Source organism: Bombina bombina, chromosome 2, assembly GCF_027579735.1.
Source record: "Bombina bombina isolate aBomBom1 chromosome 2, aBomBom1.pri, whole genome shotgun sequence".
NCBI classification, from domain to species: domain Eukaryota; kingdom Metazoa; phylum Chordata; class Amphibia; order Anura; family Bombinatoridae; genus Bombina; species Bombina bombina.
Window position 1 is genome coordinate 512,433,052 of NC_069500.1, and position 27,044 is coordinate 512,460,095.

Below are 27,044 nucleotides of genomic sequence, written 5' to 3' on the forward strand. Positions count from 1 at the left end.
TACCTCAAGCAGCAAAGTCTGCCCACTGTTTCCCCCAACTGAAGTTACTTCATCTCAACAGTCCTGTGTGGAAACAGCTATCGATTTTAGTAACGGTTGCTAAAATCATTTTCCTCTTACAAACAGAAATCTTCATCTCTTTTCTGTTTCAGAGTAAATAGTACATACCAGCACTATTTTACAATAAACTCTTGATTGAAGAACAAAAACTACATTTAAACACCAAAAAACTCTAAGCCATCTCCGTGGAGATGTTGCCTGTGCAACGGCAAAGAGAATGACTGGGGTAGGCGGAGCCTAGGAGGGACTATATGACCAGCTTTGCTGGGCTCTTTGCCATTTCCTGTTGGGGAGGAGAATATCCCACAAGTAAGGATGACGCCGTGGACCGGACACACCTATGTTGGAGAAATGGATGTCTCAGTCTGTAATTTTAACTGCGCAAAAAAAGCGCTAAAATAGGCCCCTCCGACTCATACTATAACAGTGGAAAGCCTCAGGAAACTGTTTCTAGGCAAAACTTAAGCCAGCCATGTGGAAAAAAACTAGGCCCCAATAAAGTTTTATCACCAAAGCATATATAAAAACGATTAAACATGCCAGCAAACGTTTTATATTGCAATTTTATAAGGGTATTACCCCTGAGAGTAAGCATGATACCAGTCGCTATTAAATCACTGTATTCAGGCTTAACTTACATTAATCTGGTATCAGCAGCATTTTCTAGCATTTCCAATTCTAGAAAAAATTGTAACTGCACATACCTCATAGCAGAGTAAACTGCACGCCATTCCCCCGCTGAAGTTACCTCTCTCCTCAGACATATGTGAGAACAGCAATGGATCTTAGTTACAACCTGCTAAGATCAAAGAAAACTCAGGCAGATTCTTCTTCTATTTACTGCCTGGGATAAAATAGTACAACTCCGGTACTATTTAAAATAACAAACTTTTGATTGAAGATAAAAAACTATTTTTCACCACTCTCTCTGACTACCTCCATGCGTGATGAGTTGCAAGAGAATGACTGGATATGGCAGTTAGGGGAGGAGCTATATAACAGCTCTGCTGTGGGTGTCCTCTTGCAACTTCCTGTTTGGAAGGAGAATATCCCACAAGTAATGGATGATCCGTGGACTGGATACACCTTACAAGAGAAATGGTAACCATCATTTTGGATAATTTAAGCTTAATCAAATCAATAGTAGAACGTTGCTATGGCTTACTGTGCAAGCATGTACATGCAGGAAACACCAAAGACGACCCAAACCCAGTTACTCACCTCTCCTTCTGGCTCTAGGAAATCCCAGCCACCTTGCTCAAAGAATCCCTCAGGGTCATCAATAATGGTCTTCATAATTTTTGTCCAGTTCAAAGACTGCACCCCTTCAGTGTACTTGATGTCACAGGAGCTGTAGAAGACAGTAGGATCAGTAAGCACTACTCACTGTGTAGGAAGCAGGATGAGTATAAGAGTCTGAAATAGTAAATAAAAAATAAAATAAAAAGGGAGGGGGGCAACTCTTCTATTCTAGTGGACACCATACTTATATCCTCCATGAAGAAAGTTAAAGCCACAACATTACTTCATTTAAATTCATATGAATAGCTGGAACTCTCTCCTAGGGGTAAACTACATTAAAGACAATGAGCTACTGAAGATGGTTTATCCTCATAAAATATGGAAGGTAACATTTTTATTGTATATATACTCAAGTACTTGGTTTGTTTGCTTATAAGGTATATAGGATACTGGCACAAATGAGGTCAGTTCTTAAAATCTACTAAGACAGGTAGCTCTTGATCAAATATTTACCAAGTTGTTCTAGTTTGAGGCTTTTGAGCATGCACTTCAACCACATAATATTTTAAAATTTATACTCACTTGAGCCACTCCTTTATAGGGTCAAGAGAAGCCACAGGAATTGCATTGATCATGGTGACCTTCTTACTATAGTCCTTATAGACTATGACCATGTCAAAATTCTTCAGATGGAATTGCACTCTCTCAAAGTGCACAAGTTCCACCTCATCCAGAGTTACTACAAATGGAGGCTGAAGAGAGAAATAAGTGTCAAATGTTATATGACCAATCATAAGAAGGAACACTAAAGTGTTTGCTTTAACACTTGCTCATATAACAATAAATATGCCATTTTTAAAACACATTTATATTATAAACTGGTCAGAGTTTCAGCATGCTTTGATAACATTTATTTTATATTCCAGAAAGAAAGGGGGGGAAAAAAGCAGGACTTTACATTTTAATTTTTCTATGATCAACAGCTGCTTGATTACATTTGTATTTAAAAATATGAATAGAAAAAAAAAATGCAAGTGGGCTTCAGAGAAGGCTAAAAAGTACATCTGGCAAGTCGTTAATACCACTATGTAAAAGCACATGTATGAAGCTTAAATATGTCAGTGATATCAAGTCATGCATAAAGGTCAACAGAACACAACAAAACAATAGTCAGAGAGAGTCAGTTACCTATTATCCATTAAATATGGGCATATATAGCAATCTTGATACTCTATACAAAACATATACTACTTTGGATACTCTTAACAATTGTCCCATTAATTCTATCATATTTAAGAGCTATGAAATTAAAGGGACAGTCTACACCAGAATTTTTATTGTTTTAAAAGATAGATAATCCCTTTATTACCCATTTCCCAGTTTTGCATAACCAACACAGTTATAATAATATACTTTTAACCCCTTTTTTCAGTTTTTTTGACAGACTTGCAGTCTAGCCAATCAGTGCCTGCTCACAGATAACTTCTCGTGCACGAGCACAGTGTTATCTATATGAAATACGTGAACTAACACCCTCTAGTGGTGAAAAAATGTTAAAATGCAATCTGAAAGAGGTGGGCTTCAAGGTCTAAGAAATTTGCATATGAACCTCCTAGGTTAAGCTTTCAACTAAGAATACCAAGCGAAAAAAGCAAAATTGGTGATAAAAGTAAATTGGAAAATTGTTTAAAATTACATGCTCTATCTGAATCATGAAAATTTATTTTGGCCTAGACTGTCCCTTTAATGCTAAACAGCATAAAATAACCACACAACACCCTATGTATCATATAAATACGTTTAATCAAAACAGAATTTATAGATACATTTATTTTGGGATGAGAAGAGTCCACAGGTGTCCATAACACGTGGGATATATTTTCTGCCAATAGGAGGTGGTCAAGAACCCTCAAAAGAGCTTTAATCCCTCCCTCTCCCCACTCAGTTTACATATAGCCGAGCAGAGGAGAGAGATAGAAAAGGTAGGAAAGACAGAAAAGCACAGTTAAGAGGTGCAAATACCGACCATCTAGCACAAATGCAGGCAGTCCTATGGACTTTACTCATCCCGAAAGAAAGAAATGTATAGGTAAGTATAAATTCTGTTTTCTTTCGTAAGATAAGGAGAGTCCATATGGGTTCAAAACAATGAACTTTCCTGCCAAAAGCACCTTCGGAAGAAGCATAAATATAAGAAAGAATTTTTTTTTTCTTTCATGTAATTAACAAGAGTCCATGAGCTAGTGACGTATGGGATATACATTCCTACCAGGAGGGGCAAAGTTTCCCAAACCTTAAAATGCCTATAAATACACCCCTCACCACACCCACAAATCAGTTTTACAAACTTTGCCTCCAAGGGAGGTGGTGAAGTAAGTTTGTGCTAGATTCTACGTTGATATGCGCTCCGCAGCAAGTTGGAGCCCGGTTTTCCTCTCAGCGTGCAGTGAATGTCAGAGGGATGTGAGGAGAGTATTGCCTATTGAATGCAGTGATCTCCTTCTACGGGGTCTATTTCATAAGGTTCTCTGTTATCGGTCGTAGAGATTCATCTCTTACCTCCCTTTTCAGATCGACGATATACTCTTATATTTACCATTTCCTCTACTGATTCTCGTTTCAGTACTGGTTTGGCTTTCTACAAACATGTAGATGAGTGTCCTGGGGTAAGTAAGTCTTATTTTCTGTGACACTCTAAGCTATGGTTGGGCACTTTATTTATAAAGTTCTAAATATATGTATTCAAACATTTATTTGCCTTGACTCAGAATGTTCAACTTTCCTTATTTCCAGACAGTCAGTTTCATATTTGGGATTATGCTTTAAATTATCATATTTTGTCTTACCTCAAAAATTTGACTTTTTTCCCTGTGGGCTGTTAGGCTCGCGGGGGCTGAAAATGCTTCATTTTATTGCGTCATTTTTGGCGCGGATTTTTTTGGCGCAAAAATTCATTTCCGTTTCCGGCGTCATACGTGTCGCCGGAAGTTGCGTCATTTTTTTGACGTTATTTTGCGCCAAAAATGTCGGCGTTCCGGATGTGGCGTCATTTTTGGCGCCAAAAGCATTTAGGCGCCAAATAATGTGGGCGTCTTATTTGGCGCCAAAAAATATGGGCGTCGCTTTTGTCTCCACATTATTTCAGTCTCATTTTCATTTGCTTCTGGTTGCTAGAAGCTTGATGTTTGGCATTTTTTTCCCATTCCTGAAACTGTCTTATAAGGAATTTGATTTATTTTGCTTTATATGTTGTTTTTTCTCTTACATATTGCAAGATGTCTCACGTTGCATCTGAGCCAGAAGATACTACAGGAAAACCACTGCCTGCTGGATCTACCAAAGCTAAGTGTATCTGCTGTAAACTTTTGGTAGCTATTTCTCCAGCTGTTGTTTATATTAATTGTCATGACAAACTTGTTAAAGCAGATAATATTTCCTTTAGTGATGTACCATTGCCTGTTGCAGTTCCCTCAACATCTAAGGTGCAGAATGTTCCTGATAACATAAGAGATTTTGTTTCTGAATCCATAAAGAAGGCTTTGTCTGTTATTTCTCCTTCTAGTAAACGTAAAAAGTCTTTTAAATCTTCTCTCTCTACAGATGAATTTTTAAATGAACACCATCATTCTGATTCTTTGGACTCTTCTAGTTCAGAGGATTCTGTCTCAGAGATTGATGCTGATAAATCTTCATATTTATTTAAGATGGAATTTATTCGCTCTTTACTTAAAGAAGTACTAATTGCTTTAGAAATAGAGGATTCTAGTCCTCTTGATACTAATTCTATACGTTTGGATAAGGTTTTTAAAGCTCCTGCGGTTATTCCAGAAGTCTTTCCTGTTCCTAATGCTATTTCTGCAGTAATTGCTAAGGAATGGGATAAATTGGGTAATTCATTTACTCCTTCTAAACGTTTTAAGCAATTATATCCTGTTCCGCCTGACAGGTTAGAATTTTGGGACAAAATCCCTAAAGTTGATGGGGCTATTTCTACCCTTGCTAAACGTACTACCATTCCTACGTCAGATGGTACCTCGTTTAAGGATCCTTTAGATAGAAAAATTGAATCTTTTCTAAGAAAAGCTTATCTATGTTCAGGTAATCTTCTTAGACCTGCTATATCATTGGCTGATGTTGCTGCAGCTTCAACTTTTTGGTTGGAAACTCTAGCGCAACAAGTAACAAATCGTGATTCTCATGATATTATTATTCTTCTCCAGCATGCTAATAATTTCATCTGTGATGCCATTTTTGATATTATTAGAGTTGATGTTAGATTTATGTCTCTGGCTATCTTAGCCAGAAGAGCTTTATGGCTTAAGACTTGGAATGCTGATATGGCTTCTAAATCAACTCTACTTTCCATTTCTTTCCAGGGAAACAAATTATTTGGTTCTCAGTTGGATTCTATTATTTCAACTGTTACTGGTGGGAAAGGAACTTTTTTACCACAGGATAAAAAATCTAAAGGTAAAAACAGGGCTAACAATCGTTTTCGTTCCTTTCGTTTCAACAAAGAACAAAAGCCTGATCCTTCGTCCTCAGGAGCAGTTTCAGTTTGGAAACCATCTCCAGTCTGGAATAAATCCAAGCCTGCTAGAAAGGCAAAGCCTGCTTCTAAGTTCACATGAAGGTACGGCCCTCATTCCAGTTCAGCTGGTAGGGGGCAGGTTACGTTTTTTCAAAGAAATTTGGATCAAATCTGTTCACAATCTTTGGATTCAGAACATTGTTTCAGAAGGGTACAGAATTGGTTTCAAGTTGAGACCTCCTGCAAAGAGATTTTTTCTTTCCCATGTCCCAGTAAATCCAGTGAAAGCTCAAGCATTTCTGAATTGTGTTTCAGATCTAGAGTTGGCTGGAGTAATTATGCCAGTTCCAGTTCCGGAACAGGGGATGGGGTTTTATTCAAATCTCTTCATTGTACCAAAGAAGGAGAATTCCTTCAGACCAGTTCTGGATCTAAAATTATTGAATCGTTATGTAAGGATACCAACGTTCAAGATGGTAACTGTAAGGACTATATTGCCTTTTGTTCAGCAAGGGAATTATATGTCCACAATAGATTTACAGGATGCATATCTGCATATTCCGATTCATCCAGATCATTATCAGTTCCTGAGATTCTCTTTTCTAGACAAGCATTACCAATTTGTGGCTCTACCGTTTGGCCTTGCTACAGCTCCAAGAATTTTCACAAAGATTCTCGGTGCCCTTCTGTCTGTAATCAGAGAACAGGGTATTGTGGTATTTCCTTATTTGGACGATATCTTGGTACTTGCTCCGTCTTTACATTTAGCAGAGTCTCATACGAATCGACTTGTGTTGTTTCTTCAAGATCATGGTTGGAGGATCAATTTACCAAAAAGTTCTTTGATTCCTCAAACAAGGGTAACCTTTCTGGGTTTTCAGATAGATTCAGTGTCCATGACTCTGTCTTTAACAGACAAGAGACGTCTAAAATTGATTACAGCTTGTCGAAACCTTCAGTCACAATCATTCCCTTCGGTAGCCTTATGCATGGAAATTCTAGGTCTTATGACTGCTGCATCGGACGCGATCCCCTTTGCTCGTTTTCACATGCGACCTCTTCAGCTCTGTATGCTGAACCAATGGTGCAGGGATTACACGAAGATATCTCAATTAATATCTTTAAAACCGATTGTTCGACACTCTCTAACGTGGTGGACAAATCACCATCGTTTAATTCAGGGGGCTTCTTTTGTTCTTCCGACCTGGACTGTAATTTCAACAGATGCAAGTCTCACAGGTTGGGGAGCTGTGTGGGGATCTCTGACGGCACAAGGAGTTTGGGAATCTCAGGAGGTGAGATTACCGATCAATATTTTGGAACTCCGTGCAATTTTCAGAGCTCTTCAGTTTTGGCCTCTTCTGAAGAGAGAATCGTTCATTTGTTTTCAGACAGACAATGTCACAACTGTGGCATACATCAATCATCAAGGAGGGACTCACAGTCCTCTGGCTATGAAAGAAGTATCTCGAATTTTGGTTTGGGCGGAATCCAGCTCCTGTCTAATCTCTGCGGTTCATATCCCAGGTGTAGACAATTGGGAAGCGGATTATCTCAGTCGCCAAACGTTGCATCCGGGCGAATGGTCTCTTCACCCAGAGGTATTTCTTCAGATTGTTCAATTGTGGGGGCTCCCAGAGATAGATCTGATGGCCTCTCATCTAAACAAGAAACTTCCCAGGTATCTGTCCAGATCCCGGGATCCTCAGGCGGAGGCAGTGGATGCATTATCACTTCCTTGGAAGTATCATCCTGCCTATATCTTTCCGCCTCTAGTTCTTCTTCCAAGAGTAATCTCCAAGATTCTGAGGGAATGCTCGTTTGTTCTGCTAATAGCTCCGGCATGGCCTCACAGGTTTTGGTATGCGGATCTTGTCCGGATGGCATCTTGCCAGCCATGGACTCTTCCGTTAAGACCAGACCTTCTGTCACAAGGTCCTTTTTTCCATCCGGATCTGAAATCCTTAAATTTAAAGGTATGGAGATTGAACGCTTGATTCTTGGTCATAGAGGTTTCTCTGACTCCGTGATTAATACTATGTTACAGGCTCGTAAATCTGTATCTCGAGAGATATATTATAGAGTCTGGAAGACTTATATTTCATGGTGTCTTTCTCATCATTTTTCTTGGCATTCTTTTAGAATACCGAGAATTTTACAATTTCTTCAGGATGGTTTGGATAAGGGTTTGTCCGCAAGTTCTTTGAAAGGACAAATCTCTGCTCTTTCTGTTCTTTTTCACAGAAAGATTGCTATTCTTCCTGATATTCATTGTTTTGTACAAGCTTTGGTTCGTATAAAACCTGTCATTAAGTCAATTTCTCCTCCTTGGAGTTTGAATTTGGTTCTGGGAGCTCTTCAAGCTCCTCCGTTTGAACCTATGCATTCATTGGACATTAAATTACTTTCTTGGAAAGTTTTGTTCCTTTTGGCCATCTCTTCTGCTAGAAGAGTTTCTGAATTATCTGCTCTTTCGTGTGAGTCTCCTTTTCTGATTTTTCATCAGGATAAGGCGGTGTTGCGAACTTCTTTTGAATTTTTACCTAAAGTTGTGAATTCCAACAACATTAGTAGAGAAATTGTGGTTCCTTCATTATGTCCTAATCCTAAGAATTCTAAGGAGAAATCATTGCATTCTTTGGATGTTGTTAGAGCTTTGAAATATTATGTTGAAGCTACGAAATCTTTCCGTAAGACTTCTAGTCTATTTGTTATCTTTTCTGGTTCTAGGAAAGGCCAGAAAGCTTCTGCCATTTCTTTGGCATCTTGGTTGAAATCTTTAATTCATCTTGCCTATGTTGAGTCGGGTAAAACTCCGCCTCAAAGAATTACAGCTCATTCTACTAGGTCAGTATCTACTTCCTGGGCGTTTAGGAATGAAGCTTCGGTTGACCAGATCTGCAAAGCAGCAACTTGGTCTTCTTTGCATACTTTTACTAAATTCTACCATTTTGATGTATTTTCTTCTTCTGAAGCAGTTTTTGGTAGAAAAGTTCTTCAGGCAGCGGTTTCAGTTTGAATCTTCTGCTTATGTTTTTTGTTAAACTTTATTTTGGGTGTGGATTATTTTCAGCAGGAATTGGCTGTCTTTATTTTATCCCTCCCTCTCTAGTGACTCTTGTGTGGAAAGATCCACATCTTGGGTAGTCATTATCCCATACGTCACTAGCTCATGGACTCTTGTTAATTACATGAAAGAAAACATAATTTATGTAAGAACTTACCTGATAAATTCATTTCTTTCATATTAACAAGAGTCCATGAGGCCCACCCTTTTTTGTGGTGGTTATGATTTTTTTGTATAAAGCACAATTATTCCAATTCCTTATTTTATATGCTTCGCACTTTTTCTTATCACCCCACTTCTTGGCTATTCGTTAAACTGATTTGTGGGTGTGGTGAGGGGTGTATTTATAGGCATTTTAAGGTTTGGGAAACTTTGCCCCTCCTGGTAGGAATGTATATCCCATACGTCACTAGCTCATGGACTCTTGTTAATATGAAAGAAATGAATTTATCAGGTAAGTTCTTACATAAATTATGTTTTTTTTAGAAAAAAGGTATTAAGAGAAGACTCCTTGCAAAATCTGTTCCAAGAAGGCCCAAGTAGTAGATACAGATCTTGTAGAATAAGCAGTTACTCTTTGGCTGTGGTTTTCCTGCAACCAAGTGAACCTTACGAATAGTCTGTTTTAACCATGATGTCAAGGCCACCGCTATAGTCTTAACCCTTTTTGGGACTTGAAAAGTGAAAAAAAACAAAACAAACCTAAAAGACTAAAGTCTACAGTAGTCTGAGAATAGAATTTTAAAGGGATACTAAACCCAATTTTTTTCTTTCATGATTCAGATAGAGCATGCAACTTTAAGCAACTTTCTAATTTACTCTTATCAAAATTTCTTAATTCTCTTGCTATCTTAATTTTAAATTCAGGAATGTAAAGCTTAGGAGCCGGCCCATTTTTGGTTCCACTACGGATCGTTTCCATTTTTGAAGAGGGTACCCAATCAAATTTGTTTAGAGTTTTTAAGTCCAGAAAATGACGATAAGTGATTCCTTCTTTGGGACAATGAAGAGTTTGTAGTAGAAACCCTGATCCTGTTGAGATTTTGGAACAGGTTGCATCACTACCATATTCTCTAAGTCATGAGCACATTGAACAAAGGGAGCCGCCTTTACAGGATCCTATGGAACATGAGTCAGATGAAACCATTATCCCATGGAGGTCTGATGTTCATGCAGATTTTTAGTATGAGTTGGGCTTTTTGGTCTGTTTGTGTTTAGACCAAGACCATTCTTGTTTCCAGAAAGGTTTGGAGAATTCAGAATGCTGGTGGAGGGGACTTTTGATCTCTAGGGGAGCGAATAGAACGAAAACGGTTTGTTTGTACCCTTAGATTTCTTGTCCTGAGAAAGAAAAGCCCCCTTTTCCCCAGAGACAGTTTTAATAGAATCAAATTCCGATCCAAAAAGCATCTACCCTTCAAAAAGTTTGATAGCATATTCTTAGAAACCATGTCAGCTGATCAAGATTTAAGCCATAAAGCTCTCTAAGAAAACCGCAATGGAAATATTTTTTACATCACAAATTAAATCAGCTATTTTAAGGACTTTAAAGGGACAGTTCACCCAAAAACTTTCTCCCCTTTAAATTATTCCCAATGATCCTTTTTACCTGCTAGAGTGTATTAAATTGGTTGCAAGTAGCTCCTTTACTCATATTTCAGCATTTGAAATAGCTGATTTAGCTTGTGGTTTCCCAACCTATACTGAAAGTTTTGATACTGGCGTATAGGCTATTGACAAGCCTAAGTAAACACAGCCAGCAGAAGAGATTACACCCTCAGTGGGGGCATGATAGTTAAGTAATAAAATTATAATTTTCCATTGTTCTCTCTATGTATTGAGCTTTGGTGTTCCAGACAAATATAAGATAAGGAAGCAAGTCTGTGTACATGAAAGTGATAACATAATGATATCTGATATTACCTGAAGCTCAACCCATTGTAATAGGCTGTGGTTTCAAAGCACAAAACCAGCTACTTCAGATACACAAATAAACCCGAAAATGCAATTTCTCAAATATTTTATACTCTGCAGTTGGTATAACAAGTCATTTAAAATACATTTATGGAAAAACAATTTTACAGTGTACTGTCCCTTTAATGCAGTTGGGTAATATCCTCAGAAGATTGATTAGATACCATCTGAGAAAAAGAATCACACCAGAAGGACACCCCAGCGGCCACACAGGTAATTACAACTGCAGGTCTAAGCTGAAAAGCCTATTGGGAGAATAATTTCCTAAGCAAGGACTAAGATTTGCGATCCATTGGATCCCTAAATGAAGAATTATCCTCTATACGAATAGCAGTGCTTCTAGATAAGGTGGAAATAACTCCATCAACCTTAGAAACTACTTCCCAGGATGTTAATTCTTCTACGAAAGTGGTTTTTTTTTTTATTATTTTTAGCTGCAAAAGGGTTTCTTACATTCTTTGGCATTACAGTCTGTAACCAAGTCTAGAGCTTCAAACCCCTTAGGCACTTTAGGTAGAGCTTTAAAAACTTGATTCAACTTACTTACAGGTTTGGAATTCTCTGTATTCGGTTCTGATAGTTGCAAGACATTCAAAACTTCCTCAAGTAGGAAGTAAGCATGGTCCACTTTAAATCTAACTTGGAATCAGTCTCGGGCATAGTATCAAGGTCCTTAGAGGAGACTTCACTCTCAAAACCCACAGAGACTCAGCCGAGTCAGAGCTTTGTAAGGTTGGCGGTAACTGAGCCTGGGGGATAGGACTCTTTGTATTACAGGTAGTTTGAGGTAAATCTCCCGATTTTCGCTTACTTGGTTTGGGGACAGCCACTAAAATCTGTCAGTCTTTTGAAGACTGGATTTAAGGCCTGGCTTTAAACCCTGGAGAGAAATCAGCGGAATCCCCCTGGGTCACAAAAAGACATGGGCACTAATTGTCTGCCAAGATACAGACAAGTTTATGGCTTGCGAATTGGAGATGTGGGACACAATTAGCACATAAATGGTTAATTTGGTCCACAAGAACAGTTTTGCATAAAAAATAAAAAAAAGACTGGTAAAATAAACTACAAAAAGTTTTTGGGATACAGTATGTTCCCTAGGGGTCCATTCTAATATGTCAGTCAAATTAAGTGGGGGTACAAACATTACAGCAAAATAAGCAAAATGGCAGCTTAAAGGGCCACTGTAAGTAAATATTTCCTATGCCTGTTACTAACTAACTACCCCAAATACGCTTTTTATCAATAGCATTTCATTAACATATCTCTACCGTATATCAGAAATCTTGTCTGCAAATTTAATTGTTTTCCAAACCCACTCCGTGGGTATCCTTTGCTCTGTACCAATCCGTTTACAATACCTAGGTTTCAAAATGGCTCTTTAAACACAAAGTTATTGGTTTAAGTATTTTGAACATGCAGTGCTGAAAATAGTGGGCAGGATAACGTGACATCTTCGGCGAATAAAAGATAACTTTTAGAACGTTATGAAACTTCGTTTTGGAGAAAATATAGGTCAGAGGTTTTAATTAATGTTTATTAACTTTAATATGTTAGTTGTTTAGCCTAAAAATTATAACAGAAAGTAATCCTTTAAGGCCTCTGAGAACAAACCAAAAAAATAAAAACTCAATACACACAGTATACACATATTGAGAAGAAAAAAAAACAAACAAAAAAACACTCGCCTTTGAGCTCCCTTGTGTCCCCAACCCTAGCCTCATCCATCATGAGCTGAACCACTAACTGCATAAGGCAAATAGCGGTTTCCTTAAAGAGACAGTGTAGCTTTTTTTGTTCTGTAAGGAAATATAGTGAACCCAAGACTAAAACATACTGAGGGCTGTAATGTGATTAATTTGGTCGAAGCCAACTGAGGCCAAACCAGAAGCGCATTGAATATTGCCCTCAACTCCAGAATGTTGATGGGAAGTAGAGACTCCGATCGAGTCTATACACCTTGAGCTTTCAAGGAATTCCAGACTGCTCCCCCCATCCTATCAGACTGGCATCCGTTGTCACTATCTCCCATGAGGGTCTGCGGAAGCATGTCCCCTGGGACAGATGATCCAGCGACAACCACCACAGAAGAGAGTCCCTTGTCTCCTGATCTAGATCTATCTGATGAGACAAATTTGCATAATCTCCATTCCACTGTCTGAGCATGTTCAGTTGTAGAGGTCTGAGATGAAAACGTGCAAACGGAATGATGTCCATTGCCGACACCATTAAGCCAATTACCTCCATGCACTGAGCCACTGGCGGCGAGGATTGGACTGAAGGGATCGGCATGTATTCAGAATTTTTAACTTTCTGACTTCCGTCAAAAAGATCTTCATGGATAGAGAGTCGATTAGAGTTCCCAGGAGATTCACCTTCCACCCATGAGTCCTTAGAAAGGACAGAACCATGTCGGTATGGAACTTTGCTAGCTTATAAGACTACGCCTGGATCAGAATATCGTCCAGATAAGGCGCCACAGCAATGCCCCGCAATCTTAGGACCGCCAACAGAGACCCCAGAACCTTTGTGAAAATTCTGGGTGCCGTGTCCAAGCCAAAAGGAAGGGCCACGAACTGAAAATGTTTGTCCAGGAAGGCAAACCTCAGGAACTTGTGATGATCTCTGTGGATAGGGATATGAAGATATGCATCCTTTAGATCCACGGTAGTCATATATTGACCCTCCTGGATCAATGGAAGAATGATCCGAATAGTTTCCATCTTGAAGGATGGAACTCTGAGAAACTTGTTTAGACTTTTGAGATCTAAATTGGGTCGAAACTTTCCCTCTTTTTTGGGAACTACAAAGAGATTTGAGTAAAACACCTGCCCCTGAATTGGAACGGGGCATATTACTCCCATGAAGGAGAGATCTCTTACACAGTGTAAGAATGCCTCTCTATCTGGTCGACAGATAATCGTGAAAGAAGAAACCTTCCTCTGGGGAAGGAATTTTTGAACTCCAACTGATACCCTTGAGACACGATTTCTAGTGTCCAGGGATCCTGAACGTCTCTTATCCAAGCCTGGACAAAGAGAGAAAGTCTGCCCCCTGCTAGATCCGGTCCCGGATTGGAGGCCGCCCCTTCATGCTGTCTTGGTAGCAGCAGCAGGCTTCTTGGGTTGTTTACCCTTGTTCCAAGCCTGGTTGGGTCTCCAGGTGGACTTGGCTTGAGAAAAATTCCCTTCCTGTTTAGCGGAAGAGGGGATTCCCTTGAAATTTCGAAAGGAACGAAAATTACTCTGTCGTCCCCTTTGCTTAGATGTTTTATCTCGAGGGAGGAGGTGACCCTTACCTCCTGTAATGTCAGAAATTATCTCCTTCAAGTCGGGCCCGAACAGGGTCTTTCCCTTGAAAGGAATAGCCAAGAGCTTACAACAAAAGAAAAGGGGGCGCCCTTGAGAGTATCTATAAATGGTAATATGTAGTATATGAGGTAGCTTATATGTTACCAATAGAAATGCACTTTTCAGTATAAATGATGATACACTGATTCAGTAGTAACTAGTATATATGTTGTGGACAGAGTAAATAGATGTTAACCTATACAATTTGATAATCACAATGTTAATAGGACAGTTGTATCTCACTCAAAACTAGTATATATGTTGTGGACAGAGTAAATAGATGTTAGCCTAAACAATTTGATAATCACAATGTTAATAGGATAGTTATATCTCACTCAAAGATAGTGGTTAATGGGTGACAATGATCACTATATTGTCCTTTATAAAGGTCTTGATAGTAGAATACCAAGGCAGCAATCTGTAGTGGTCCAGACCAGGATCCAATTAAGCAATCTAAAATATCAAACAGAGACAGATGCGCCACATGGCCCAATATTGTAGTTTCCAAATTTATGTAGATTTTACTATATAGTTGAACTCACATGTATTGGAGCACCTCAATTGGTGCAAATGACACAGTCTGGGATCTATAACAGTCACCCAGCAGACCGGCCTCTCGAGTTGTTCAGGGTCTGTGTAAAATAGAAAACACAAAAAAGCCTATATGGCCTAGTATTGTATGACTAGAGTGATTTCACACCAGATAGTAGTATAAGATTTTGAACTCACATTTGGTGAAGCATCCCCAATGATGCTATAGAGACAAGCTGGGATTAATTCAGTCACCCAACAGACTTAGCTCGTGGCATACAGCATGCAATAGTCCTCTCAGTGGTCTTTAGGTCAGTGATATCCTCAGATAAAAACCAGTTCATAGGCAGCAAGTGTTTATAGTAAAAGTTAAAATCACTTTAATAAAATAAGCTTAGATTTAGAGGACACATCCGCAGACCAAGATTTTAACCAGAAGGCTCTTTGTGCCAAGATGGAGAATCCTGAATTCTTAGCAGCCAATTTGGTGATCTGAAAGGAGGCATCCGTAACAAAAGAATTAGCCAGCTTAAGGGCCTTAATTCTATCCTGTATTTCCTCTAAAGTAGTCTCAGTCCTAAAAGACTCTTCTAGAGTGTTAAACCAAATAGCAGCCGCAGTTGTGACTAACAATGCAGGCCGTCGGTTGCAATAGAAACCCCTGGTGAACATATGTTTTTTGAGAAGACCCTCCAACTTCTTATCCATGGGGTCTTTGAAAGCACAACTGTCCTCTATAGGGATAGTCGTATGCTTAGCCAGGGTAGCGATAGCTCCCTCCACCTTAGGGATCGTCTGCCAAGAATCCCAAACGGTGTCATCTATAGGGTACATTTTCTTAAACATAGGGGAAGTGGTGAACGGGATACCCGGTCTTTCCCATACCCTAGCAATAATCTCCAAAATTATCTTAGGAACCGGAAAAACGTCGGAATAAGAAGGAACCTCCAAATATCTGTCCATCTTACTCAATTTCTCTGGAGGGACCACAATAGAGTCACAGTCGTCCAGAGTCACCATAACCTCCCGTAGTAACAGGCGGAGGTGTTCAAGCTTAAACCTGAAAGATATCACTTCCGAATCTGTCTGGGGTAATGCACTTCCTGAGTCAGACAGTTCCCCCTCAGAGCCTCCATACCCTCCAATTCAGAGCCCTGGGAGGGTACATCGGAGATTGCCATCAAAGCATCAGAAGTCGCAGGGACCACCTGGGTCTCTTTCCTACTACGTTTGCCTTGCAAAATTGGTAACTTGTATAAAACTTCTGAAAGGGTGGATGACATAACTGCAGCCATATCCTGCAGAGTGAATGAAGCAGACGCAGTTGAAGAACACGGCATCGCTTGGGCGGGCGTTAAAGGCTGTGACGCTTGGGGAGAAAGTTGCGGCATATCCTGAATCTCATCAGTCTGAGAACATTCCTTAGATATATCTCTATTAAAGAAAATTTGTTCTTTACACTCTCAATACATGAGTGACAAAGCTTAACAGGGGGTTCCACAATGGCATCTAAACACATAGCACATGTACTTTGTTCAATGTCATCCATGATAACATAAGCAAAGGCAAGCTTGGTCAAAATACTGAAAATATATTGTAAAAATCAGTCCGAAGAACTTATAATAAAAAATTGGTGTACTGTGTCTTTAAGAAGAAAAAAAAACAACCTTCTGAATTAAAGCCCGATATCTAAATAGGCAGAGAGAAAGCTGTTTAATTTATACCCCACACTCCCTGCATGTGAGCCTTCGAAAAATCACACTGGTATTCCAGAAAAACAAAGCAGTCACCCTGCCGCAGCTCCTACCTGCCTCCACGTGACCAATCTTATCTCCTCTAGGACGGCGCACCTAAGATCGCTTGTAAGCTATTACAACAAGCGGGCTTAGGAGCCGTGAGGAGACGCTGCCAACCGGAACAGTCTACTTTATAAACTGTGCGGCTAAGCGCGAAAACACTAAGCCCCGCCCCCCGTGGGCAGAAAAATACCAAACAACCCCGGGAAAAATAAGTAAAGTACCACCATGTAACGGAGTCCGGTAAAACATCTCCACAACTCCGGCACCATCCCAAGCGTCAGCCATCTCTATGATACAATAAATTTTATAGAGCAAAGCCCGTTACAGATCAGGTGCACACCAACATAAATGTCCCAGCGCTTCTAGGCTAAGTTCTAAAATGCCAGTGTCTGGAGAATAAGCAATATGTCGGTTCTCATTCTTCTCTTAAGCTAATGAGAACCTACATACTGTCCAAGAGAAGCCCTTAGGCCCATAGCCCCCAATATCAAAGGCAGAGTACATTCGGTTCTGAGATATGCTGCAGAGCCCCAGAAATAAAAGACTGCACTTACCTCCATGCTGAGGAACAGCATGATAATCTCACAGTGTCAAGAGGTCCACTCTTCCTCCTGAGGTCCTGTGAAGGCAGAAGTGTCTTAGTTAACATTCTCTAAGACCATACACAGAAGAGCAGCACAAGTATGGGAGGCACAGTGAAGCTAAAACCCCACCAGTTCCAATAGCCTAAAAGGCTATCACGCCAAAGGCTGCCCTATAGTAAAATAGTACACTTTGGCACCATTTAAAAATAAAAAAACTCTTGATTGAAGAATCCAAACTAACACCTCACTTTACCTCTTCCTATCACTAACACGGGCAAAGAGAATGACTGGGTTGGGAGGGAAGGGAGGAGCTATTTATGCAGCTCTACTGTGGAGCTCTGACTCCTCCTGCTGACCAGGAGGCGATATCCCACAAGTAAGGATGAAATCTGTGGACTCATTGCATCTTGAAAAAGAAAGAGCAATTATAACTCTGAATTTCATTATTTTGGTATTAAAGCACAAAGATAAAGAGCTGTGTGTAGTAAAGACTGAGAACCCCCAACAATGTAGTACCTATATAAGGAGAGTACTAGCTATATATTCTGGGCTGTCTTTAGTGTCTGGGTCACTTAGCTGGACTGCACCCTTCCCCTGTTTCTTACCAGATTACTGAGGCCTTTCTCCCTCACAGAATGTGGTTCCAATAGAGAGCCCATCCAATGCAAGTAAATATACAGCAGAGGATACTTGTGGATATACTAGCAACCCCTCAAGTGAAGGATAAGAGACTGGGTCCCAGTGACGCCTGAGGACAATTATGGCTGAGAGATTTAACCGTGAGAGTAATGACATGCCATAATTAAGGTATTCCTTTACCCCTGCTTCACTCAAAATCTTGGATTAGTTATCCTGAAGTCTTCCCCGAGTGAAGATAGAAGAGGGGTACTGGATACTCAAGTCACCTGAGCTCCCAATACATAAATAGAAAGAAAATTAAATCTTGCTTGCAGTGCACTTCTCTCAACCTCTCAGAGACCAAGAACAAACTGAGTGGGGAGAGGTGGTGGGAGGGCTTAAAGCTCTTGTGAGGGTTCTTGACCTCTTCATAGTGGCAGGAAATATATCCCACGTTATGGACACCTATAGACTCATCTTACGAAAGAAAATGGGTTTAATGCAGTAAAGCATATTAACCAAATGTATGTTTCTGCAAACAAAACTGGAAGGTCCCTTCATTGACTGTTAACAGTGGCATAATGCAGATATAATGAAAATCCTGATGGGGGGGGTCGTCTACTTTTTTTTTAAAACCCTTTGAGTGCTAAGCCATTTCCCACCTGGGTGCCAAGATGGATATAAGCTTTTTTTTATTATTATTTTTATTTTTTAATATATGAATTTTTTACTTTCATTTTTTTTCCCCAGATCCAGAGACTTATACCAATGGAAAAGGTTAGGCGATTACCTTTCCAACGGTGGGGGTCTGTAAGCTGCTCAGATGCCTGAGATAAAGGCTTCTGAACAGCATGCCCCCATTTCCCTATATTGTACATTGGATATTTTAAAGTTGCGTGGTGACGTCCTCACATCATTGCGCGTGACGTCAACGCGAGAAATGTGAAGCCCCGTTGATGCCTGTCCCTATACAGGCCAGATCGCCGAAGTGGAGTGCTAGCTATGGCTCAGAGCCGTCAGCACCTGACTGGGACAATTTGCGACAGCTCAGAGCTGTTAGCACTCAAGGGGTTAAAGAAAACATGCAGTGATGCCTTTTTCTTTTTGGGGAATCTCATACTATTATTGCTCTATATCCCTTTAGCACCTTGACTTTGCCTTGTCCGTAACAACTGCTTGGGTCATATGAATATTTTTATTTTTTGCTGCATATGAAAAAAAAAAAAAAAAACAAGATACACTTACCTGATAAATCTATTTCTTTCCGGATATAGAGTCCACAACGTCATCAATTACTAGTGGGGGAAGAACAATCCTGGCCAGCAGGAGGCGGGAAAGAGCACCACAGCAAAGCTGTTAAGTGCCACTCCCCTACCCATAAACCCCAGTCATTTGACCGAAGGGAAATGGAACAAAGGAATAACACTAAGGTGTAGAAGTGCCTGAAGTTTAGTCAAAAAAAATTTTTATGCTTACCTGATAAATTTATTTCTTTTTTGACACGAGTCCACGGATCATCTTAATTACTAATGGGATATTCACCTCCTGGTCAGCATTAGGTGGCAAAGAGTACCACAGCAGAGCTGTTAAATAGCTCCTCCCTTTCCTCCCACTCCAGTCATTCGACCAAAGTTAGTAGGAGAAAGGAAAAGCCAAGGTGCAGAGGTATCTGAAGTTTACAATAACCCACAACCTGTCTAAAGGAAGAGGGTGGGCCGTGAACTCATTGTGTCAAAAAGACATACATTTATCAGGTAAGCATAACATTTTCTTATATTTTTAAGACCCGATGAGTCCACGGATCATCTTAATTACTAATGGGATTCAATACCCAAGCTAGAGTACACAGATGATACGGGAGGGACAAGACCGGGAACCTAAGCGGAAGGCACCACTGCTTGAAGAACCTTTCTCCCAAAAGCGGCCTCAGCCGAGGCAAGTGTCAAATTTGTAGAACTTTGAAAAAGTGTGAAGAGAGGACCAAGTTGCAGCCTTGCAAATCTGTTCCACAGAAACTTCGTTTTTGAACGCCCATGAGGAAGCAACAGCCTAACTCTCTCTGGAGGCTGCTTTCCAGCAGTCTCATATGCAAAACGTATTATACTCTTCAGCCAAAAAGAAAGAAGTAGCCGTAGCTTTCTGTCCCTTACGTTTTCCTGAGAAAACCACAAACAAAGAAGACTGCCAAAAGTCCTTAGTCGCCTGCAGGTAAAACTTTAAAGCACGGACCACGTCCAAATTGTGCAGAAGTCTTTCCTTCTGAGAAGGAGGATTAGGACACAAGGAAGGAACAACAATCTCGTTAATATGTTCCGATCGGAAACAACCTTAGGAAGAAATCCTAATTTAGTATGTAAAACTACCTTATCTAAATGTAAAATAAGATGAGACTCATACTGTAATGCTGAGAGCTCTGACACTCTCCAAGCAGAAGAAATAGCGGCAAGAAATAAAACTTTCCAAGATATCTTAATATCTAAGGAATGCATAGGCTCAAACTGAGCCCGCTGAAGAACTTTGAGTACTAAATTAAGACTATGGAGGAGTAACTGGTTTGAACACAGGCCTAATCCTGACCAAGGCCTGACAGAATGATTGTACATCTGGAACATCCGCCAGACGTTTGTGTAAAAATAGATAAGGCCGAGATTTGACCCTTACAGGAACTAGTCGATAAGCCTTTCTCCAAACCTTCTTGGAGAAAAGACAAAATTCTAGGAATCCTAACCTTACTCCATGAGTAACTCTTGGATTCGCACCAGTGTAAATATTTACGCCATATTTTATGGTAAATTTTCCTGGTAACAGGTTTCCTAGCCTGTATTAAGGTGTCAATTACGGACTCCGAAAATCCACGCTTTGATAAAATCAAGCGTTCAATCTCCATGCAGTCAGATTCAGAGAAATTAGATTTTGATGTTTGAAAGGACCCTGAATTAGAAGGTCCTGTCTCAGAGGCAGAGACCAAGGTGGACAGGATGACATGTCCACTAGATCTGCATACCAGGTCCTGCATGGCCACGCAGGCGCTATTAGAACCACCGATGCTTTCTCCTGTTTGATCCTGGCAATCAAACGAGGAAGCATCGGGAAGGGTGGAAACACATAAGCCATCCTGAAGGTCCAAGGTGCTGTCAAAGCATCTATCAGGACCGCTCCCGGGTCCCTGGACCTGGACCCGTAACAAGGAAGCTTGGCGTTCTGGCGAGACGCCATGAGATCCATATCTGGTTTGCCCCAACGTCGAAGTATTTGGGCAAAGACCTCCGGATGAAGTTCCCACTCCCCCGGATGAAAAGTCTGGCGACTTAGGAAATCCGCCTCCCAGTTCTCCACGCCTGGGATGTGGATCGCTGACAGGTGGCAAGAGTGAGACTCTGCCCAGCGAATTAACTTTGATACTTCCATCATCGCTAGGGAACTCCTTGTCCCTCCCTGATGGTTGATGTAAGCCACAGTCGTGATGTTGTCCGACTGAAACCTGATGAACCTCAGAGTTGCTAACTGAGGCCAAGCCAGAAGGGCATTGAGAACTGCTCTCAATTCCAGAATGTTTATTGGAAGGAGACTCTCCTCCTGAGTCCATGATCCCTGAGCCTTCAGGGAATTCCAGACAGCGCCCCAACCTAGTAGGCTGGCGTCTGTTACAATTGTCCAGTCTGGCCTGCTGAAGGGCATCCCCCTGGACAGATGTGGCCGAGAAAGCCACCATAGAAGAGAATCTCTGGTCTCTTGATCCAGATTGAGCATAGGGGACAAATCTGAGTAATCCCCATTCCACTGACTTAGAATGCACAATTGCAGCGGTCTGAGATGTAGGCGTGCAAAAACATAATTTATGCTTACCTGATAAATTCCTTTCTTCTGTAGTGTGATCAGTCCACGGGTCATCATTACTTCTGGGATATTACTCCTCCCCAACAGGAAGTGCAAGAGGATTCACCCAGCAGAGCTGCATATAGCTCCTCCCCTCTACGTCACTTCCAGTCATTCGACCAAGGACCAACGAGAAAGGAAAAGCCAAGGGTGAAGTGGTGACTGGAGTATAAATTAAAAAATATTTACCTGCCTTAAAAACAGGGCGGGCCGTGGACTGATCACACTACAGAAGAAAGGAATTTATCAGGTAAGCATAAATTATGTTTTCTTCTGTTAAGTGTGATCAGTCCACGGGTCATCATTACTTCTGGGATACCAATACCAAAGCAAAAGTACACGGATGACGGGAGGGATAGGCAGGCTCTTTATACAGAAGGAACCACTGCCTGAAGAACCTTTCTCCCAAAAATAGCCTCCGATGAAGCAAAAGTGTCAAATTTGTAAAATTTGGAAAAAGTATGAAGCGAAGACCAAGTTGCAGCCTTGCAAATCTGTTCAACAGAGGCCTCATTCTTGAAGGCCCAAGTGGAAGCCACAGCTCTAGTAGAATGAGCTGTAATTCTTTCAGGAGGCTGCTGTCCAGCAGTCTCATAAGCTAAACGAATTATGCTACGAAGCCAAAAAGAAAGAGAGGTAGCGGAAGCTTTTTGACCTCTCCTCTGCCCAGAGTAAATGACAAACAGAGAAGACGTTTGTCGAAATTCCTTAGATGCCTGTAAGTAAAATTTTAGAGCACGGACTACATCCAGGTTGTGCAGTAGACGTTCCTTCTTTGAAGAAGGATTTGGGCATAAAGAAGGAACAACAATCTCTTGATTGATATTCCTGTTAGTAACTACCTTAGGTAAGAACCCAGGTTTAGTACGCAGGACTACCTTATCCGAATGAAAAATCAAATAAGGAGAATCACAATGTAAGGCTGATAATTCAGAGATTCTTCGAGCCGAGGAAATAGCCATTAAAAATAGAACTTTCCAAGATAACAACTTTATATCAATGGAATGAAGGGGTTCAAACGGAACGCCCTGTAAAACATTAAGAACAAGGTTTAAACTCCATGGCGGAGCAACAGTTTTAAACACAGGCTTAATCCTGGCCAAAGCCTGACAAAAAGCCTGGACGTCAGGAACTTCTGACAGACGTTTGTGTAACAGAATGGACAGAGCTGAGATCTGTCCCTTTAATGAACTAGCAGATAAACCCTTTTCTAAACCTTCTTGTAGAAAAGACAATATCCTAGGAATCCTAACCTTACTCCAAGAGTAACCTTTGGATTCACACCAATATAGGTATTTACGCCATATCTTATGGTAAATCTTTCTGGTAACAGGTTTCCTAGCCTGTATTAAGGTATCAATAACTGACTCAGAAAACCCACGTCTTGATAAAATCAAGCGTTCAATTTCCAAGCAGTCAGCTTCAGAGAAGTTAGATTTTGATGTTTGAAGGGACCCTGTATCAGAAGGTCCTGTTTCAGAGGTAGAGACCAAGGTGGACAGGATGACATGTCCACCAGGTCTGCATACCAAGTCCTGCGTGGCCACGCAGGTGCTATTAGAATCACTGATGCTCTCTCTTGTTTGATTCTGGCAATCAATCGAGGAAGTAACGGGAAGGGTGGAAACACGTAAGCCATCCTGAAGTCCCAAGGTGCTGTCAGAGCATCTATCAGGACTGCTCCTGGATCCCTGGATCTGGACCCGTAACGAGGAAGCTTGGCGTTCTGTCGAGACGCCATGAGATCTATCTCTGGTTTGCCCCAACGTCGAAGTATTTGGGCAAAGACCTCCGGATGAAGTTCCCACTCCATCGGATGAAAAGTCTGACGACTTAGGAAATCCGCCTCCCAGTTCTCCACTCCCGGGATGTGGATTGCTGACAGGTGGCAAGAGTGAGACTCTGCCCAGCAAATTATCTTTGATACTTCCATCATAGCTAGGGAGCTTCTTGTCCCTCCCTGATGGTTGATGTAAGCTACAGTCGTGATGTTGTCCGACTGAAACCTGATGAACCCCCGAGTTGTCAACTGGGGCCAAGCCAGGAGGGCATTGAGAACTGCTCTCAATTCCAGAATGTTTATTGGCAGGAGACTCTCCTCCTGACTCCATTGTCCCTGAGCCTTCAGAGAATTCCAGACGGCACCCCAACCTAGAAGGCTGGCGTCTGTTGTTACAATTGTCCAGTCTGGTCTGCTGAATGGCATCCCCCTGGACAGATGTGGCCGAGAAAGCCACCATAGAAGAGAATTTCTGGTCTCTTGATCCAGATTCAGAGAAGGGGATAAGTCTGAGTAATCCCCATTCCACTGACATAGCATGCACAGTTGCAGTGGTCTGAGGTGTAAGCGTGCAAAGGGTACTATGTCCATTGCCGCTACCATTAAGCCGATTACCTCCATGCATTGAGCCACTGACGGGTGTTGAATGGAATGAAGGGTGCGGCAAGCACTTTGAAGTCTTGTTAGCCTGTCCTCTGTCAGGTAAATCTTCATTTCTACAGAATCTATAAGAGTCCCCAGGAAGGGAACTCTTGTGAGTGGAACGAGTGAACTTTTCTTTTCGTTCACCTTCCATCCATGTGACCTTAGAAATGCCAGCACTAACTCTGTATGAGACTTGGCAGTTTGAAAGCTTGAAGCTTGTATCAGAATGTCGTCTAGGTATGGAGCTACCGAGATTCCCCGCGGTCTTAGTACCGCCAGAAGAGCACCCAGAACCTTTGTGAAGATTCTTGGAGCTGTAGCCAATCCGAATGGAAGAGCCACAAACTGGTAATGCCTGTCTAGGAAGGCAAACCTTAGGTACCGATAATGATCTTTGTGAATCGGTATGTGAAGGTAAGCATCTTTTAAATCTACAGTGGTCATGTACTGACCCTCTTGGATCATAGGTAAAATTGTCCGAATAGTCTCCATCTTGAACGATGGAACTCTTAGGAATTTGTTTAGGATCTTTAAGTCCAGGATTGGTCTGAAATTTCCCTCTTTTTTGGGAACCACAAACAGATTTGAGTAAAACCCCTGTCCCTGTTCCGATCGTGGAACTGGATGGATTACTCCCATTAACAAGAGCTCTTGTACGCAGCGTAGAAACGCCTCTTTCTTTGTCTGGATTGTTGACAATCTTGACAGATGAAATCTCTCTCTTGGAGGAGAGTATTTGAAGTCCAGAAGGTATCCCTGAGATATTATCTCTAGCGCCCAGGGATCCTGAACATCTCTTGCCCAAGCCTGGGCGAAGAGAGAAAGTCTGCCCCCCACTAGATCCGATCCCGGATCGGGGGCCCTCAATTCATGCTGTTTTAGGGGCAGCAGCAGGTTTCCTAGTCTGCTTGCCCTTGTTCCAGGACTGGTTAGGTTTCCAGCCTTGTCTGTAGCGAGCAACAGCTCCTTCCTGTTTTGGTGCAGAGGAAGTTGATGCTGCTCCTGCTTTGAAATTACGAAAGGAACGAAAATTAGACTCTCTAGTCTTGGCTTTGTCCTGAGGCAGGGCATGGCCTTTACCTCCTGTAATGTCAGCGATAATCTCTTTCAACCCGGGCCCGAATAAGGTCTGCCCTTTGAAAGGTATATTAAGCAATTTAGACTTAGAAGTAACATCAGCTGACCAGAATTTTTAGCCACAGCGCCCTGCGTGCCTGAATGGCGAATCCTGAATTCTTCGCCGTAAGTTTAGTAAGATGTACTACGGCCTCCGAAATGAATGAATTAGCTAGTTTAAGGACTCTAAGCCTGTCTGTAATGTCGTCCAGAGTAGCTGAACCAATGCTCTCTTCCAGAGACTCAATCCAGAATGCCGCTGCAGCCGTGATCGGCGCAATGCATGCAAGGGGTTGCAATATAAAACCTTGTTGAACAAACATTTTCTTAAGGTAACCCTCTAATTTTTTATCCATTGGATCTGAAAAAGCACAGCTATCCTCCACCGGGATAGTGGTACGCTTAGCTAAGGTAGAAACTGCTCCCTCCACCTTAGGGACCGTTTGCCATAAGTCCCTTGTGGTGGCGTCTATTGGAAACATTTTTCTAAATATCGGAGGGGGTGAGAACGGCACACCGGGTCTATCCCACTCCTTAGTAACAATTTCAGTAAGTCTCTTAGGTATAGGAAAAACCTCAGTACTCGTCGGTACCGCAAAATATTTATCCAACCTACACATTTTCTCTGGTATTGCAACTGTGTTACAATCATTCAGAGCCGCTAACACCTCCCCTAGTAATACACGGAGGTTTTCCAGTTTAAATTTAAAATTTGAAATATCTGAATCCAGTCTGTTTGGATCAGAACCGTCACCCACAGAATGAAGCTCTCCGTCCTCATGTTCTGCCACCTGTGACGCAGTGTCTGACATGGCCCTAATATTATCAGCGCACTCTGTTCTCACCCCAGAGTGATCACGCTTACCTCTTAGTTCTGGTAATTTAGCCAAAACCTCAGTCATAACAGTAGCCATATCCTGTAATGTGATTTGTAATGGCCGCCCAGATGTACTCGGCGCTACAATATCACGCACCTCCCTCTGAGCGGGAGATGTAGGTACTGACACGTGAGGCGAGTTAGTCGGCATAACTCTCCCCTCGTTGTTTGGTGAAATTTGTTCAATTTGTACAGATTGACTTTTATTTAAAGTAGCATCAATACAGTTAGTACATAAATTTCTATTGGGCTCCACTTTGGCATTGCAACAAATGACACAGGTATCATCCTCTGAATCAGACATGTTTAACACACTAGCAAATAAACTTGTAACTTGGAAATACAATTCAATTAGAATAATATTAAAACGTACTGTGCCTTTAAGAAGCACAGAAGATCTATGACAGTTGAAAATTAATAAATTGAAAAGTTATAGCCTCAATCCTTGTAAATAACACAACTTTAGCAAAGGTTTAATCCCATTAGCAAAGATAACAAATTCTGAAAGCAGGAAACAAATTACAGAATAAACGTTTTTTATCTCAGTCAAACTATAATTCTCACAGCTCTGCTGAGAGAAATTACCTCCCTCAAAATAAGTTTTGAAGACCCCTGAGCTCTGTAGAGATGAACCGGATCATGCAGGGAATACAATGAGTTGCTGACTGAAATATTTGATGCGTAGTAAAAGCGCCAAAAAACGGCCCCTCCCCCTCACACACAGCAGTGAGGGAGAACAGAAACTGTCAGAAAACAGATTAAGCAACTGCCAAGTGGAAAAATAGTGCCCAAACATTTATTCACTCAGTACCTCAGTAAATGAAAACGATTTTACATTCCAGCAAAAACGTTAAACATAATCTCTAGTTATTAAACAGCTTTATGTATTTCTTACAGTGTAATTCTAGTGAAGTACCATTCCCCAGAATACTGAAGTGTAAAGTATACATACATGACATTATATCGGTATGGCAGGATTTTCTCATCAATTCCA

At 41.1% G+C, this 27,044-nt stretch overlaps 1 protein-coding gene across 1 annotated transcript in view; it reads right to left on the reverse strand.

The window, feature by feature from the left end:
- SUPT16H (SPT16 homolog, facilitates chromatin remodeling subunit) overlaps nucleotides 1-27,044 on the reverse strand; it is a 231,307-nt gene that overhangs the window by 70,648 nt on the left and 133,615 nt on the right. The window contains 2 exon segments of the mRNA XM_053702276.1: nucleotides 1,282-1,411; nucleotides 1,885-2,054. Of these exon segments, the coding sequence (XP_053558251.1) occupies nucleotides 1,282-1,411; nucleotides 1,885-2,054 (300 nt within the window).